General features: G+C 44.9%; 1 protein-coding gene across 1 annotated transcript in view; it reads right to left on the bottom strand.

Moving 5' to 3' along the window:
• Window positions 1–19,658, bottom strand: part of SERPING1 (serpin family G member 1) — a gene marked incomplete at its 5' end in the record, with an annotated part of 160,201 nt that overhangs the window by 59,978 nt on the left and 80,565 nt on the right. Inside the window, one exon of the mRNA XM_082268947.1 lies at window positions 9,891–10,031. Coding sequence (XP_082125073.1) covers window positions 9,891–10,031 — 141 coding nt within the window. The remainder of the gene's footprint in view (window positions 1–9,890; window positions 10,032–19,658) is intronic.

Raw genomic sequence — 19,658 nt, 5'->3', positions numbered from 1 at the left:
ACATTTAACTTTTCCGGCCTCTTATAGCTACTTGTCCCAACTTTTTTGAAATGTGTAGCACTCATGAAATCCAAAATGAGCCAGTTTTTTGAGATTTGTAAAATAGTCCATTCCTTTTTTACTCACAATTTGTACAGTGTCCCAACTTTTTGGGAATCGAGTTTGTGTAATTCGTAGGGGAGATGGGAATGTTGCCATTGTCTCCCACTCACAGTATAAAGTATAAGTGCTGTGGCTGTTTGGCACCCCAACGGGGGACAATACCAAAGAGCAAGAGACCATGATATGTAGGAGATAGCGAGGCTAATGGAGGGTAACCTTGGGGGCGAGAAGTGGGAAGTGGAGAGTAAAGGGGGAAAAAAAAAAGAAAATTAAAAAGGGGGAAGAGAGGTCAAAGAAGATACAAGAGGGAGCTTAAGAGGAGCTGAAGACAGGGGGGAGGTAAGTGCGTGCCCCCCCCAAGGGAAGGGGCCGACATGACTGGCTCAGCTTGAAGACTATGGGTGAAGCAAGGTGATATCAAGGCCACGGGGTATCAAATGGGTAATCCAAGGAGCCGATAGTTTCTCAAATTTAGGAACTGTATCCTGGAGGACAGCTTCTATTTTGGCGTGGATCATAGCTTGAGTGAATTTTTTTTTTTTTTTTTATACCTGGGTGGGGGCAAGGAGGTTGACCACGTTAATCTGTACTTATGAAAACTGATATACAGTATCTCACAAAAGTAAGTACACACCTCCACATTTTTGTAAAAATTTTATTATTTTTTTTCATGTGACAACACTAAAGAAATTATACTTTGCTACGTAGTAAAGTAGTGAGTGTACAGCTTGTATAACAGTGTAAATGTGCTGCCCTCAAAATAATTAAACGCACAGCCTTTAATGTCTAAACCGCTAGCAGCAAAAGTGAGTAAACTTCTAATTGTAAATGTTCAAATTGGGCCCAAAGTGTCAATATTTTGTGTGGCCACCATTATTTTACAGCACTGCCTTAACCCTCTTGGTCATGGAGTTCACCAGAGCTTCACAGGTTGCCACTGGAGTCCTCTTCCACTCCTCCATGATGACATCACAGAGCTAGTGGATAATAGAGATCTTGCGCTCCTCCAACTTCCGTTAGAGGATGCCCCACAGATGCTCAATAGGGTTTAGGTCTGAAGACATGCTTCACAAGTCCATCACCTTTACCCTCAGCTTCTTTAGCAAGGCAGTGGTCGTCTAGAAGGTGTGTTTGGGGTTGTTATGTTGGAATACTGCCGTGCAGCCCAGGGAGGGGATAATGCTCTGCTTCAGTATGTCACAGTACATATTGGCATTCATGGTTCCCTCAATGAACTGTAGTTCCCTAGTGCCGGCAGCACTCATGCCGCCACAGACCATGCCACTCCCACCACCATGCTTGACTGTAGATAAGACACAATTGTCTTTGTACTCCTCACCTGGTTGCCGCCACACACGCTTGACACCATCTGAACCAAATACATTTTTCTTAGTCTCATCAGACCACAGGACATGGTTCCAGTAATCTATGTCCTTAGTCTGCTTGTCTTCAGCAAACTGTTTGCAGGCTTTCTTGTGCATCATTTTTAGAAGAGGCTTCCTTCTGGGATGACAGCCATGCAGACCAATTTTTTTGTTTTTAAAACAAGATTTTATTGAAGTTCACCAAATTACAACAATATAAAACAGTTAGGCGTTTGTCAAGAGTATCAAACAGCAAAAGAACCACATCTAAGACCAGTCACCAAATAACACGCAACAGAGGTCAGAGGAACTTCAAGTATAAACCAATTATTCACTCTAGAATTATGGGGAGGAAAACTCTAAACTGGGACCAGAATGGGGAAGGAGGGGGAGGGGAGAGGGGAAAAGGGGAAGGGAGAGGGAGGGAGAGAAGAGATAGGAGGGGGGGGGGCAAGAGGGAGGTGTGGGGGATATAGGGTGAACAGATGCGAATCCCAAAGGATAGCTTAAGTATCAATGCAGTAATCTATAGACAGAATTATGCATGCTGGGCAGTGGTTTGCCTAGTAGGTAAGGGAGAACTGAGAACACCTGCCCAACAAATCAGTCATAGCTTATGAGAATGAAACAGAGATCATAGAAAAAGAGGGTGTCACCGTCACGTCGGGTGAATAGAGACAGAGGGTGGGTCTCTGGTCAAGGAAGTGAGGGACCAGGAGACCTTGCCGTAATGCAGTTCCATTTGCGGAGGAATTTGCGATGGTTCATCCGAGGATTCAGGGATAGGCCAGTTTGTTCCATTCTCATGAGGGCATGCAAGTCATCAATCAGTTCCGTGACGGAGGTGGGGGAAGCGTCCATCCAATGCCGTAATAGAACTCTCCGGGCAGACAAGTTATCGCACAAGGCTTGTAGCCGAGTAGGTCAGCTCTAGGCCGACGTGGTAGTGAGCCAAGGACAGAGTCTATGTATCCAAACAGTAGAAGATAAATATCTTTAGGGAGGCTCAGACCTGTCACTTTAGAGATGTACCGGAGTACTTTGTCCCAATAGGTGGATATCTGGGGACAGTCCCAAAATTTGTGAAGAAGAGAGGGGTAATGTGCCTTGCACAATTTGCAGTAAAGATGTTGTACATCCTGGGACCATTGTAGATGAGGGAGATATGCCCTGTGGAGAATTTTAAATTGTTGTTCCCTCCAAAACTCGTTGTGGATGAAGCGCCTAGTGGTGTGATATCCTTTCAACACATACAGGTGAGCAGAGTCAGAGTGAAGTACTTGGTTCCATGTCTTAGCCACCAAGAGGGAAATGCCCTTGAAAAGTTCCTCATGAAGTGGTTTGTAGAGATGGGATATCCTATGTTTGCCTTGTTGCACCCAGGAGTCTATGAGCGATACCTTAAAGCGACTAGGTTTGGTAGTACAGATGGAATTAACAAAACTCACACATTGGAGGAAATAGAAATGATGGCCCGGGGGAATACCAAGTGAAAAAGATAGATCTGAAAAAACCTTTGGATTCCCCGTCGAGTCATCGAATAGCTGCGAGAGCAACGTCACGCCCTTCGCCATCCAGTCCTGAGAAGCCGGGTGTTGATGCGCCTGTGGGAACAGAGGGTGATTATGAATGGGCAAGTAGCATGAGAGACGCTGGGGAGCACCCAGTCTCTTCCTCACCTCCCTCCAAGCCATCACCATATCTCGGATTAGCGTGTTGTTTCTTAGAGGGAAGGGGAGGTCTCTGTACCCACAGTGCAGCAGCACCGCCAGATCACGAGGGTTGACCATCTGGGACTCTATTTAATAGTTAGTATATCTAGATTCATGAGAAATCCAATCTAAGCATCCCCGCAGGAGACAAACAATGTTATATATCCTTGTATTAGGGAAGTCAATCCCACCATTCCGTTTCGAGAGGTGTAGTTTACTCAAAGCATATCTGGGGCGTTTACCCCTCCATAAAAAGGAGGTGATGGCCTTATGGAGCCTGTGAATATCTGAGTGCTTCAGTAGGAGAGGGATCGTTTGCAGCGGATATAGTAACTTGGGAAAAAAAGACATTTTGTAAAGATGACCTCTCCCAAAAAAAGAGAGTGGTTGGTTTGCCCAGTTGGCCAGTTCCCCTATAATCTTATCCAGGACGGGGGTGAAAATAAGGCGATAGAGTGAGGAAGGGATGCTGCCTATCTTTATCCCCAGGTAGGTGACATGAGTGGTAGAAACTTGGAGGGTAGAGGAAGAAGCCCAGGGAGGTGTGCGTGTGGTGTTGAGGAGAAGGATCTTGCTTTTAGAAACATTTATACGCAGTCCCGAACAGCTTTGGAACTCGTCAAAGAGAGATTGGATGAGTGGCACATCATGCGGAGGGTCAGAAGTAAAGATGAGGACATCATCCGCAAATAACGCTAATCTCAGGTCCTCCGAACCCACCTGGATCCCCCTCAGCGCAGGGTGTCCCTAGAGCTCTAGAGAGCGGTTCTATAGCCATATTGAATAACAAAGGGGAGAGATGGCAGCCCTGTCGTGTCCCTTTGAATAATCTGAAAGAGTTAGAGGCGGTACCGCTGCCACAACCTGCGCCAAGGGGGAGGAATACATTGCTCTAATTAGATGTAGAAAGGGACCCGAGAAGCTAAGTTTTGGGAGGACTCGATCTAACCATTGGAAGCTGACATTGTCGAAAGCTTTTTCGGCGTCAAGGGTGATAATAGCTGCATCAGTGTTAGGATTGGCTTTAGAAACTTCAAGTGCAACGAGGACCTTTCGATTGTTGGAAGTGGCGGACCTACCCTGAGTGAAGCCCCGCTTGGGCGGGATGTATGAGAGAGGGCATGATGGCCAACCTGTTCGCCATGATTTTGGAGAGCAGCTTGGAGTCCACATTCAATAGTGATATAGGCCTGTACGACCCAGGGTCAGTGGGGTCCCTACCTTTTTTATGTATGAGTTTGATGTGGGCTTGAAATCCCGATGGTAGGTATGGGTTGCCCGCCAGTATGTGATTGAAGGTCGATAATAGGGTGGGAGAAATTGAGGCCTCAGCTAGTTTGAAAAATTCAGGGATGTACCCGTCAGGTCCCGGGGACTTGCCTGGGGCTAGTGATTTTATAGCTGCAGCGAGTTCTTCTAAAGGGACAGGGGCATTCAGGGAGGTCAACTGGGCTTCCGTGAGTGATGAAAGTGAGACTGAGGACAGCCATCTGGAGGCGGCCTCCTCATCAATGGGTTCCTTACCATACAAGACCTGGTAGAACCACTCAAAGACCCGTATTATGTCTTTCGGGTCTTCCACCAGTCTACCATCCGAGTCCTTGAGGGCAGTGATACTATTGGGAGTATGGGGACCTCTACAAAGGGAGGCTAACAACTTCCCAGGTTTATTGCCAAAGTTGTGATATGTCCAATCTTGGTGGGACCTTACCATACATCCTTGATGAGAGAGGAGACTCCAGGGTCTCTGGCCAGGTAGGTTGGAAAGTGCTAGTCTCATCGCTGGGGGGAGGGCGACTGACATAGGGGCATGGTCCGATATAGCAATGTCGTGGATTTGGGGTTGGACGGAGTAAGGTAGCATCTTGTCATTTGTGAAGACATAATCTATTCCAGTGAGAGTGTGGTGAGGGTGTGAAAAGAATGAGTACTCCTTGGCCTCCGGGTTCAGATAGATGAAGGCTGTCTGCGAAGTTGGCCAGGAGACGAGAGTGGCTACGGTGGATGGCTGTGGATGGGCTACTGCCTGAGGATTTGTCTTCCTCCGGGTGCATGAGCAGGTTAAAGTCTCCTGCTACCAGCATGGGGAGGTGAAGATAAGGGGCCCAAGTGGGTAGTCAGAGTCTGTAAAAAGGAAGGAGAGGGTACATTGGGAGCATAGACCCCCCGCTAGCGCCCAGTCACGGTGTGCAGTGATGAGGTGTAGGAGGATCATGCGGCCTAAGTCGACTATGTTTGAGGAAAGCAAGGGTGGCGTTTGTGAATTAGAACACCAGACTTGCCTTTGACTGCGGGAGAGCCAAAAACCTTGCCCACCCATAGTTTCTGCATGCAGAAGAAATCCTTTTCCTCCAAGCGAGTCTCCTGTAAGACAGCTATGTTTGCCCTCAGACGTCTAAGGTGTCTGAGAACAGCCATCCGCTTGTTAGGTGACCTAAGACCTTTCACGTTCCATGAGACTACTCTCATGGGGGGTCATAATTGGGATAGGATGTGAGAAGCTGATGTGACAACCTAAGTGGTGGCAGTGTGATAGTGTGAGAGCACAGCAAAAATTCTAGGTGGCCGTGATTGTCTGACGATTGCGGAGGTGCATCTAAGAAAGTAAGGGAAAGGGTGTAGGGAAGTTTAAGCCCAACAGGGGCTAAAAGGGCAAAAACAAAAATAGCAAAGAAGTGAAGTCTGGACCTCGCTTTTTTCCACATGTAGTTACACATACGTAAGGGACAACGTTACCGGTTTCCAGAAAGAACTGTGCCCTGGTCAGAAACAGTTGGGATGGTAAGATCGTGCCCAGCGGCTGGGGGTATAGCTGTCCAGCGAGGAAGCTAGAACGCTGTCACTTTCCAAAAGACGGTAAGGTTGTGAGGCTGGAGCAAAGACAAAAGGTTCCCTGGGAGGAACAAAAATATCACATGTTAAACATCACATAGTAGAATACTGCAGATAAAGTTAGCAATTATAAAAGAGCATAACCTATACAATAAAGACTATTTGAAATCAGTAGACACGCATTACAAAAGAGAACAAACATAAGGTGTGGCATCAAGGCAAACTTAGGATAGTGGAGTAATGAAGGATCCTGTTTGCAAACGAAGAAGCACAAAGGGCTCAGCGGGGCCTAGAACGAGAAGAGGGGCCAGAGAGGCGTTGCTTCTTGGCTGGTTCCTTTCTGTGGCTTCTTTGTTCCCTCGCACCCTGGGGACGTTGTGGTGAAGTAGTGGATGAGGATTCCAGAAAGATGTTATAGTGGTGCTGGAGAACTTGACTGGCCTCGTCAGGGTGGCTGAAAGATTTTTGCTCCCCCGAACGATCCGCAAAGCGCAGTGTGGCCGGATAAGCCAGGGTGAATTTGATGGCCTTCTGGTACAGGGCTTGACAGATGGGTTGGAAGGCCTTTTTATGCTGTGAGACTTCCTGAGAGTAATCGGCTAATATTAACAATTTGTGTCAATCAATTTGAAGAGATTTAGAGTTGCAAAATGATTTGAAAATATTTTGCCTGTCCATATAGTTGAGGTATTTGACTATGATAGGGCGGGGGGAGCGTCGCTCATTTGAGGGGGCCCCCAAATGGTGAGCCCGTTCAACCATGCAGGTGACAGTAAGTCCCAGGGCTGAGGGGAACCGGGTCATAGTTAACTCCAACAGGGTATCTGTCCCATAGATCTCAGGGAGCCCAATGATCCGGAAATTGTTTCTCCTGGATCGGTTCTCGAGATCATCAATTTTGTCTAGAGGATAGCGCTGGGTTTGGCGCGCCTGCTGATCCATAGAGAAGGATCGCTGCAGCTCATCCTCTAAATCTGACATCCTATGTTCTAGTTCAGAGATTCTGTGGGAATGCTCTCCCATCTCTTTCCTCAGCTGGGCTATGCCCTGTGAGATGGCTTTGTCCACTGCCTCAGTAATTGTGGGGGACATCAGGGCTGCCACTGCCTGAGCCAGTGTGGCTATCTGGGTGTCAGGTAATGGAGAGACTGACTGACCGTGAGGAGCCGCCTCCGGCGGGAGAGCTACGTCTGCCATGACTGCGGAGGTAATGCGGCTCGGTGGGAAGGAGCAGGGCCGTGCTGGAGGTACCAATCCATGCCGCTGAGTGCCAGGGAGAAAGCTGAGAGGACCGCTGGGTCAGATGGCTCAAGAAGACTGTGATAGCCGGATTTGTATGCTGCCTGTCACGGAGCCGTCGTCCCGCACTGCCTGCTACATGGGCACCGGAACCGGAAGTCCATGCAGACCAATTTGATGCAGTGTGTGAAGTATGGTCTGAACAGTGACAGACTGACCCCCCCCCCCCCCCCCCCACCCCTTCAACCTCTGCAGCAATGCTGGCAGCACTCATATGTCTATTTCCCAAAGGCAACCTCTGGATATGATGCTAAGCACTTGCACTTAACTTCTTTGGTTGATCATGACGAGGCGAGTTCTGAGTGAAATCTGCCCTGTTAAACCGCTGTATGGTCTTGGCCACCATGTTGCAGCTCAGTTTCAGGGTTTTGGCAATCTTCTCATAGCTTAGGCCATCTTTATGTAGAGCAACCATTCTTTTTTTCAGATCCTCAGAGAGTTCTTCGCCATGAGGTACCATGTTAAACTCCTAGTGACCAGTATGAGAGAGTGAGAGCGATAACACCAAGTTTAACACACCTGCTCCCCCATTTACACCTGAGACCTTGTAACACTAACGAGTCATATGGCACCAGGGAGGGAAAATGGCTAATTGGGCCCAATTTGGACATTGTCACTTTGACACGTTTAGACATTAATGGCCGTGTCTTGAGTTATTTTGAGGTGACAGTAAATTTACACTGTTATACAAGCTCTACACTCACATTGTAGCAAAGTGTAATTTCTTCAGTGTTGTCCAATGAAAGGAAATGTGAGAGTACCTACTGTATGCACATTTTCTTTACTTTAACTGTATGTCCTCTACTTCCAGAACTAAGAGACTTTTTTGGATAACTGTCATAAGTGAACATATTCTAAAGAAGTGGTGTGTAACTGCAAATAGTGTAATTGTATCAACACACTTTACAGTCTTTTCTTATAAGATATAAACATATTAATGTACCAAGAATTGCACATGTTTTTAATGTCACTTCAACTTTGTATAATAAAGCTTCTAATATGTTTTATATGAATACTTGGTATATCTATTTGATGATAGGTAAATATCGGCAGGCTACCCCTTGAATGTCCTTGCAATCTCCTTTCTTTCTAGTTTCAGATATTTTGGGTTGGTGACCTCCCGGTATAAGCTATCCTTTTGACTCCCTTAGCTGTCTTCTGACAGCCCCACTGTACATATATCCCTGTTGACACACACTCACTCACATCCTCTCTATTAGGATTTGCCCCCTTAATGACCAGGCCATATTTTGCGATTCGGCACTGCGTTACTTTAACGGACAATTGCACAGTCGTGCAACGCTGTACCTAAATAAAGGTCCCTTTTTTTTCCCACAAATAGAGTTTTCTTTTGGTGGTATTTGATCACCTGTGCGATTTTAATTTTTATAAAAAAAAAAGAGCGACAATTCTAAAAAAAGAAAAAAATATATATTTTTCACATTCTGCTATATAACATTCCCAAAAAAAATTTAAAAATCAAAATTGTTTAACATTTTTGGCCAATTTGTTTTCTGCTACATATTTTTTGGTAAAAACAAAAATCACAATAACCGTATTTTGATTGGTTTGCGCAAACGTTATCACGTCTACTAAATATGGGAAAGATTTCTGTAATTTTTATTGTTTTTTTTTTTACTAGTAATGGCGGCGGGACTGCGACATTGCGGCAGACAGATCGAACCCCTGACTGACATTTTTGACACTTTTAGGGGGACCAGTGACATTACTACAATAATCAGTGCTAAAAATATGAACTGCTACTGTAATAATGACACTGGCAGGGAAGGGGTTAACAGTGTGGGTAATCAAGGGGTTAAATGTGTACCTAGGGGCGTGGCTTTTGAAATGATCATAGAGACCTGTGATCCTATATAGAAGGATCACAGGGGCTCTGTGATCATTCCAGGGAGAAGAACGGTCAGCTGTGTTTACAACACCTGACCGATCTTCTCTCTCAGCAGGGAACGACCGCGGGTGTCAGGCGGCAATTGGAGCCGCCTGCCCCGTGCATTGGCTTCCCTGCTGACGAGCGGGGGCAGGGGCGGGAGCGTGCTGCCGGCAGCGCATGCTCGCCCCCTAGCTGCAGGCGCTCAACCGACGTATACCGACGTCGGTGCCTGCCGCACGGTCGTTAAGTGTTTAAAATGGCCAGATACATGCATCAGGCTTTCTGCTGAAATTACAGGGTCATGCAATCACCATTGGATGCTTAGCCCATTTAAGGTAATGGCAGGCTGACAGTTCACATGTAGCTGCACACAGAGAAGTTAGCTGAAGGTACAGATGTCGAGGCATTGCCTTCTTCTGTCCCTAACTGCTGCTGATCGTGTAACCTGGTCATTCCAGCAGAAAAAATCCACCAATTCTTCCTGCAGGAATCTGGCAGCTGCGTATAAAAAGCCACTTGAAGCAGGCTAATGTGGCTGTCATTGACAGGAAAATGTATCTGTCAAAATTCAACTGTGTACAATGTGTTATATTATATTATGTGCCTGTTTTTTTTCCTTCAAATGTATTATATATTACAATGCATAAAACATTTTACCTTTTTTTTTTATTTTATTTTTTTAGCTCTCACCTTTATTGTAGAAAATCTCTGATGCACTTAGAAATGGACCATGGGTGGTCAAATTCTGCATTACCTCAGGTATGCAATGGACATCTTTTACTCCCTTGTATAATGCATTCAATATGTCATCCTTCGTTTTTCCATTAGCTCCTGCATTCAGCCATGTAAAATAAGCCATACATTATTAATTGAACATATAAACACAGACAAAATTAAACAGCTGTTAACATCAGTATATTATTTAGCTTAACTGAGATTTCCCATTTGATTCTTCTTTTCTCATTCTGTTCCAGCTACCTTTTTTTGCCTGGACCTGCCAATCCAGGCTTTTACCAACAAAAGACCCAGTAAATAATTTTATTGTAGATCCTTTATTTACTATCTATTATGTGCTTTAAATACATTATAATACAGCATGCAAGTTACATAGTTGGTAGGGTTGAATAAAGACACCAGTCCATGTACAGTATTTAAAGTGACTGTAACCCTAAAAAATCAAAACATGCTCCTGTCCTTTTAAGGCACGAGATATAGAATAGTGCTTTTGCCTTGTCAGTTGTCCCTTTCTATGTTGTACAATACCTGGTTCATCCTGCCTGTTCCTGTTTTCCCCTCTGTAAACCAACCACATTTATCTTGGCTTCTGATCTTTTTTTTTTTTTTTTTTTTTTTTAAAGAAATGTTATTTGCATTTTCAAAATACTGTACAAACCTTGACACAAAATGAGTAGAAAAAGTACAAATCGTACAACATCGTGTGGCCTAGGTGGCATGAACAAATGGAATTACACACTGTCAACAAAGTCCAGGACCACAAAAATGGGAAAGGGGGGGGGGGGGGGAGATGTAGGACCTGTAAGGAGAGAGAACATTAGTACATACAATGGCAGGCATCTGAAATCTTGTAAAGGATCAACCTGAAACCACAAGAGTTTGTTAACTGAATTTCCAGTGCGGATTAGACTTGTGCATATTTTAGTTAAGGGTAAGTTCATCGTTCAAGCATACATCGTATCCGGAAGGATGCAGAGAAAGGGAAAATGAAGAAAAAGGGGGAGGGGGGTGGAACGTCAATCGAGGGGGGAGGACGTATCCAAGAGCATAGGCGAACGGGCAAGTAAAGAGCTACCTGAGGACAGGGGTGTGACAGTATTCACCGTCACTGGAATTTAAAGACGGATAAGTCATGGGGCTAATGGAGTCTTGCCTCTATCCTGGAAGCTAAACCTTTATTCCTGTAAACTGTAAGGTACAGGAAGTCCACTCCTAATATGGTCATCCCAGGAAGTTCTGAGGAGACGGGCTGTCTGAGGTGGCTCTCCATTCACCTATTGTTAACTGTGCTAATGAGCTCACCTTTGTTCTGTCTGTCTGCTTTAAGAGAAACGTATAGGAATGTGGATTAGGTGCTAAGGGGGAGGGGGGATTGTATCGCATTGTATATTTTGTACACTGTATGAGAGTGTAAAACTCTGTTCCTATTGGATGGTGAATATTATGTTCAGTCTTCAACAAGGTCCATCTGGGTGGTAACTTTGTGGGTGAATATAAGTCGTGTTCAATAAAGTTGTGCTGAGTTCATTCAACCTCAATCTAGAGTTCTGTCTCTTATTGGGGGAATCTGCTGCAGGGATTGCTATGGTCTTCCATACTCCCTTGGATAATCACTAAGCTCTTGTAAGAGCTTGTGTAAGAGCTTGTTCTGCTGCACTCTCTGGGGAAAGAGAGGTTCACCCACAGGAACCTGGAGCCTTTGTTGTAGGTCCAGGGTGGGTAGGAGGCTGCAAGACCCTAACCAAGCTGCGGCGGTTCGTGGGGTCTGAAGTGGTTATGGTGTCTGGTGGAGTGCTTGGAACCCTCGGGAAGCACTAGGAGCATCTGTCAACGGAGGTACCCGGTCAGGGGTGCCCTGTTCCGTTACAAGGGGCATATTTAGGATGTCCTTGTATGCTGACCATTTCCTCCAAAAACGCAGAGAGTCGGCTTTGGTGATTTGTAAATCCAGGTGTTCTTTGGTGTAAAGGCCTCTCACATCCGATTTTACTTCCTGGATAGTAGGGGGAGTGGAGGAGGTCCAGTTTCTCAGTATAACCCTCCTAGCTATCATGTAGCACGTTATAATCAAGGGTTTGTGTGTAGTGATAGTTGAGGTGCGAGACGGCTTCTGATCTTTTAGAGTGTTTTTAGTTTACATGCCTCCTTCTTCCAAAGCCTATGTGAGAGCTGATCCACTCCCATCTCCTGCCTAGATAGAGCAATGATATTCCCTTGAAGATACTCCTCCCCTTCTCTTTGTTAACCAGTTCCTATCCAGGCAGCCAATTCTGGCATTTCTCTACTACATGTAAAAATCAGTATTTTTTTGCTACAAAATTACTTAGAACCCCAAACATTATATATATATTGTTTTTGCAGAGGCCTCAGAGAATAAAATGGTGGGTGTTGCAATTTTTGTCACTCGATATTTGCGCAGCAGTTTTTCAAATGCAATTTCATTGGAAAAAATACACTTTAATAATTTTTTTTGCACACAAACATTACAGTATATAATAATAATACTTATTTTTTTGTTAAAATATAAAAGATGAGGTTACCCTGGGTAAATAGATCCCAAACATTGCATGCTTTTAAAACTGCGTATGCCGATGAAACAGCACTAAACTATGGTACCTTAAAACATCTATTAGGGATGATTTAAAAGCCTTTACAGGTTACGAGTTTATAGGTACAAAAGAGGTCTTCTGCTAGAATAATTGCTCTTGCTCTGACGTTTGTGGCAATACCTCACATGTGTGGTGCGATCACCATTTAAATATGCGTGGATGAATCACCGGAGGGGGAAGAGCTTTACATTTTTTTTTATTATTTATTTTATTCAAAACTTTTTTTCTCTAACTTTAACTTTTTTGATCAACTTTATTGCTTTCACAAGGGATGAACAATTGACTGACCGATCCCTCCTGCAAATTGACCAACCAATACTTCCTTCGACCAATCCTTCCATCGAACAATCGTTCCTTCCTTATTTTGATCCTTCCTGGCATCGACCAACCGATTCTTCCTGCTATTGACCGACCGATCCTTCCAGAGATTGACTGACCTTCCTTCCTGCCATCGATCAATCATACCTTTCATCAATTCTTTGATCCTTCTTGCGATCGATCAGTGCTTCCTGCGATTTAACTATCCTACCTGCAATTGATCAATCCTTCCTACAATCCATCTGATGATCCTTCCTTCTTGCAATCAATCAATCCTTCCTGTGATTAATGGACCGATCCGTCATTACTTTAATCCTTCCTGCAATCGATTGACAAGCCCTTCCTTTGACCAATCTTTCCTTGGATCGATTGATCCTTCCTTGTTTCACTCAATCCTTCCTTCCTATCTTTGATCCTTCCTTCATTATTTTTGTAATTATAATTTTTTGCAATGTTACTTATCCTTTTCCATATAGTTTAATACCTGGTTGATCCTGCCTATTCCTGTGTTCCTATCAGTAAAATTACTTTCCATCATCCTGCTCTCTCTGCAGCATCTGTATCTCCCTCTCTCCCCCTCCCTTCCTGTCATTCCCATAGTCTGTGCGAAGCCTCTCCTCTTCTCACCCCTGCCCTTCCCTCTGAAAACTGAAACTAAACTAGCAGAGGGACTGGAGTCTGCTAGGGAGTAAGACCTGAGAAAACCATGTGACTGCACAAAAGCACTGCTGGGAAAAGCTATTTAGAGATTATATTGCTGAAAAAAACAACATTGCCATTACTATTGCCCCATAATAGAATTTATCATTTGGGTTTATTGTGGAGACTTTATAGCTACTTTAGGTCTCTAACACTTCCCATATTCCTGTATATTGAGTTTGCTAAGAAGCCCATCTACTGATCATATCTCTGTATATTGTGTTTGCTAACATACTCATTGCTGATACCACTGATTGTGGATGGAGTTTCACATCTTTACCGCTCTAACCATAAAGAACCTCCCACACAGCCTAAGGTTAAACCACTTCTCGTACAACTCCATTGAGTGGCCCTGTGTCTTCATAAGCATTCCTGAGATTTAATACTTCTATACTAGTATCATTATTTATATAAAGTATTTGTATATTGCAATCATTATTGTTGGGAGAATGGTTCGGCCCGAACATGACTTTGGGCTGAACATTGGTGTTTGCCCATTTGGCGAACATCCGAATTGTCGGGGCGTTCGAACCGTTTGTTCAGCCCGCCAAATGCCCCACAATGGACTGTGTGCCGCACAGTGCATTGGAAGCCCTGACTGGCTGAAGAAATAAAGGCTATGCCAAATCAGGGAACATAGCACTGTCAGAGCCATGATTGGACACAATCATGATGACTCTCTCCAATCATGGCTCATTGGTCATAGTCCCACCCCACACTATAAAAGATTCCTTCTCAGAGCAGCCTTTTTCAGTGAGATATTGGTGTGGAGATAGATAAAACAGGGCTCTGTTCATTGCTACTAGCGAGTTAGTGTGCTATAGTGAGCTATTGTGATTCTATTGTGAGTGTAAAGTATCACTGTAGTGTCAATATAGTGACAGTGCAAGGTGAGTGTAGTGTGACTGTTCATTTTTACTTTAGTGTCAGTTTAGTGTAAATAAAGTGTTAGTGCAGCACGATTGTAGTGAGACCGTAAAGTCCATAAAGTCAGTCTAGTGTGTCAGGGCAGGTTTACTGCAGTATATTGAAGTGTCAGTGTATAGTGTCAGGGCAGTTTTCTGAAGTACATTGTAGTGCTTCAGGGCACTTTTACAGCAGCATATTGAATTGTTAATGCCCTTTTACGGCAGTATATTGAAGTATATCAGTGCCCTTTTACAGAAAGTATTTTGAGTGCATTAGTGCAGGTTTACTGCAGTATATTGAAGTGCGTTAGTGCACTTTTACTGCAGGATATTTAAGTGAGTTAGTGCAATTTTACTTCAGTATATTGAATTGCGTTATTGCACTATTACTGCAGTATATTGAAGTGCGTTGGTGCAGTTTTACTGCAGTATATTGTAGTGTGTCAGTGTACTGTGTCTGTGTAGTGATTACTTAACCCCCTTAGCGGTATCCCTGAGCGTGACTCGGGTGTTTTTTTATGCTAGGATCGGTATCCCCAAGTCACGCTCGGGGTAGATGTGCAGAGCCTGCAGCGGGGTTCCTTACCTTCTCCTGGCGATCCAGCGATGATCTCCCATTGCTGTGATCGTCGCCGAGATCCCCGCCACTCGTCCGTCAGTCTGATGACTTCCTGGTTCCATTCCCTGCAGCAGCAATGCTGCATGGGAGCGGAACTGGGAGGGAAATTCAAAAGTTGCACCAACACAAACACATGAAAAGGAGGTGATACAGTGTAATCTGAGGGGATTACACTGTATCACCTTAGTATCAGACACAGTGCCCTTTCAGTGCCCCTTGCCATTGTCATTTGTGACAAATAAAACTGTTTGAAAATGGCATCAAAAAAGCGCTGTCCTACATATGTGCTTTTGGATCAGCTGAGCGACTGCGACAGCGACACAGAGCTGCTTGCAGAACAGAGCGACAGTGAGTCATGGGGAGATTTGTCATCTGACACCGACACTGATCCAGAAAGTGACAACGCCAATGATCCTGCACCTGACCTAAGCGATGTGCACACTTGGTGCCCTCTAAACAGTGATGCGGACCAGGCAGCGCCCCCGAAATTCCGATTCACTGGATCTCCTGGGATGAAGGTTGATGTGGAGAGTGACAACCCTCTGGTTTACCTGAAATTATTTCTTACTGATGAGGTAATTCTAAAAATCGTCACAGAAACCAACCGCTACCATGAGCAGCAATCCGCTACGCTGCGTGCCAGATTCAGAAAATGGGAATCGGTCAGTAAAGAGGACATCTGGCAGTTTCTGGGACTCATCATCCTTCAGGGGGTGGTGGGAAAACCGCTCCAGAAATGGTATTGGACCACCAATAAGATGCTGGCCACTCCATTTTTTGGCACAGTGATGTCCGAATATCGTTTTTCACTGATCATGAAGAATTTACACTTCGCCAACAACGAAGAGTTTGATGAGGCCACGCATCCTGCACCCAAACTCAAAAAAATCTGGGAGGTGTGCCAAATGATTGTCACCAACTTCCAGTGCGCCAGAAAGGGATGTCAGTGTGGACGAAAGTCTGATGGCCTTCAAGGGACGCCTGAGCTGGATACAGTTTATTGTATCCAAAAGAGCGCGGTTTGGCATCAAATTTTATATGCTCTGTTAATCATCCACCGGATATATCTGGAATGCTATCATTTACACCGGGAAAGGTACCAAGTTCAATCCCAGGTACAGCGGCTATTGGATGGCCACATCCTCTGTCCTTTCACTGCTGGACCCATTGCTGAACCAGGGATATTGCTCGACAACGGACAATTTTTACACCTCAACTTTATGAGGTTTTGCTCCTAAACAAAACTGATGGGTATGGTACTGTAGGCCAAACCGGCATGACATGCCATCAATGTTTAGCAGGAAAAAAATAAAAAAGGAGAGATGGTTGCCTTTCAAAAGGGTAAAATGATGGCAATGCGGTGGCGAGACAAAAAGGTCGTGTGTCTCATGAGCACTGCCATGGTCCGCACAAAACACGGAACAGATGTGCTGAAGCCGCAAGTCGTGATCGACTATAATCACACAATGGGAGGTGTCGACCGAGCCGATCAGGCAATGACATTTTACCCGGCGATGTGGAAGCAACAGAAAAAGTATTACAAAAAGATTTTCAGACATCTCCTTGAACAATACCTTTGAAACGCCTATATCCTTTATAAAGCAAACACTAACATACCTCTTGTTCATTCTGACTTTATCTGGAAGGTGGTTGAGCAGATTTTTGTCAACCACCCGACGCCATCAGTATCTGCAAACAGACCCGGACGACGCGCTGTTGACGTTGGCAATCCAGAAGGCCTGACAGGCAATCATTTTGTAGACTTTGTACCGCCAACTTTTGTACCGAAAGTTAGCGCCTACCAGGATGTGCGTAGTTTGCTGTTCCAAGAAGGATGGCAATGGAAAAAAAGTCTGAAAGGAAACAAGGTACTATTGTCCTGATTGCAACGTCGGACTTTGTCTAGTTCCATGCTTCAAACTGTTTCACACTCAGGATGTGTATTGAATTTCATTGTTTGACAAATGTCATTATTTTTCATTGCATTATTGAATACAATTACATTATTGATTAGATTATAATTCATGTGTTTGTGTTTCAAATTTATCACATCTGGGATGTCTACTAGAGTCTTGTTTTGGTCAGGTTTAAGTAAGTATTTACTAAGAATTGTAGGCCTACAATACATAACGCCAAATTTCCATGCAAAAAATTGTACCGCTTTTGGTACATAATTCCTGACATAATCATACCGCCACGGAGGTTAAGTTAAAGTGCACCAAACACCACTTTCCATTGATTAAAGTGCATCCAAGTACACATTTCCCCATCATTATAGTTCAGCAATAAGCCCCCTAATCATGTCTGGGAGGCCTACAAGGAGAGGCAGACATTCCCATGGCACTCTGAGGGGGCCAGCAGCATATGTGTACACAGGCAAAGGTGGACATGGTCTGTCCTCAGGCATGGCATAATTTCCTCTGTTTTGTAATGTTGCCCGTGCTATCCAAGAACAGCATGCAGAGGAGGTGGTGGACTGACTTACCAAACTATCTTTATTCTCCTCATCCTCTATCACTCAAGCAGAGACTAGTGCACAGTCCACCGCAGCTGCTAGAGCAGGTTATTCTGCCTCCTTGTTCACAGATACTCTTGCCCTACCCCAAGCATCATGCATGGAGGAGTCAGCTGAGCTATTTGAACATAGCATCAGCCGCTTGCTGCTTGACGATGCACAGGCATTAGTTGATTCTGATGTTAGTTCTAAGGTTGAAGATGGTAGGAACATGAGCCTACAGAGAGGGGAGAACACTGATAAACAACAAATTGGCAGTCATGTTCCCCCAGCTGCGCCCCAAGTAGGCTCCAGTGATGATGAGGATGGAGGGGATGATGATGATTATGAGGTCACTGACAAGACTAGGGTGCCGGATAGAGCAGAGGAGGAAAGTTAGCATGAGGCACAAACACCAACAAGGCAGCAATCATGGAAGAGTAGAAAGCAGCCACCATTTTCCATCACTTTGTGGAGCTGTTATCTCCCAGTTCCCTTCCCACAGCTCAGCTATGTGGGCCTTTTTTAGCACAGGTGCAGCCAATCGCACTGTTGCAGTTTTCAAAGTTTGCCTCAAGCAGATCAAGCGTTGCAAAAACACCAGCCATTAGGGTATCACATGCCTGACAAGGCATTTAACCTTCCACCACTTAAGTGCACAAGGTGGCAATAGCACCTGAAAGCCACACAAAAGGGACACAATTCTGCTCCCTCTCACTCCTCACCTTTCAGGTCTACCCCAGCTATACATCTATCATGACCTCTCAGCAGCCTCCACTGACAGGAATGATGGTAAAGGGAAGGGAGTCACAGGTCATTGCAGCACATCTGCCAGCAGCACACATCACCAGCTGTAGACTATGGCAGGCAAATTTCTCTGCCCCAGCTGCTGAAGCGAAAAAAACAAAATATAGTCACTGCAACCCACATGCCCAGCATCTAAATTCAAGCTTGTCAAAGCTGCTGGCTTTACAACTCCTGCCTTTCCATCTGGTGGATTCTGCCCGCTTTCTATTTCTTTGCACGTAAGGCCATTCCAGCTCTGTACCATCATGTAGAAGGCAATGTTGTGGCATGGATGGGCGAGGTAGTTAGCCGCAACGTCCACATTACTGCTGAAAGGTGGTCCAGCAAGCATGGTCAGGGACGATATATTTTGTTAACGGTACACTGGATAACTCTGCTTGCCACTCAGCAGGATGATGGGCAGGGCTCAGTGATGCAGCTTGTTTTGCCGCCATGTTGGTGGTGATGATGCGAGCATTATCGGCTCCACCCCCTCCTCCTTGTCCTCCTCCATACCCTCCTCTGCTGAATTGTCCTTTGAACTACCAGTACTCCTAAGTGTTCAAGGGGCTTTTCAATGAGTCAGGCTAAAAGATGCCATGCAGTGCTTTAGCTGGTCTTAGCCACCGCAGCAGAGCTTCTTTCAGCTCTGCAGGGGCAGGCCCAGAGGTGGTTCATGCAATGCCAGATGGAGCCAAGAATGCTATTGTGTGATAATGGCACTAGCCTCGTGTCTGCCCTTAGACATGGAAAATTGACTCATAGTTACATAGATACATACATAGTAGGTGAGGTTGAATAAAGACAATAGTCCATCTAGTTCAACCTGTGTAGGTGTGTGTGGCCGTAATCATCTCTCATACCCCTGAATGTTCTGATCCTTGAGATGTACGTCTAAGAGTCTTTTGAAAGCCACCATACTTCCCGCAGAAACCACTTCTTGTGGTAGAGAATTTCACAATCTTGTAGCCCTAACAGTAAAGAACCCCCCACATTGCCTGAGGTAAAAACGCTTCTCCTCTAATCGCATTGTATGCCCTCGAGTCCTCATGCAATCCTTTTGACTGAAAAGCTTTTTTTTTCTATGCTAAGATCACCATTGAGATATTTAAAAATTGCTATCATGTCCTGTTATATTCTCCGTGTTGTGAGAGACACAGGACTCTGATCTGGAACAACGCGGAGAATATAACAGTGGCGACGAGGATGGGATTTACAAGGTTACTATCCGTGTGAGAAAGAAAAGAAGAAAAAAAAAAACTCTGGATTGTCAGCTGGATACAAACACCC

The sequence above is a fragment of the Pelophylax lessonae genome, assembly GCF_965119305.1.
Source record: "Pelophylax lessonae genome assembly, chromosome: 9".
Classification (NCBI taxonomy): domain Eukaryota; kingdom Metazoa; phylum Chordata; class Amphibia; order Anura; family Ranidae; genus Pelophylax; species Pelophylax lessonae.
This window is presented reverse-complemented; position numbering and strand designations above follow the sequence as displayed.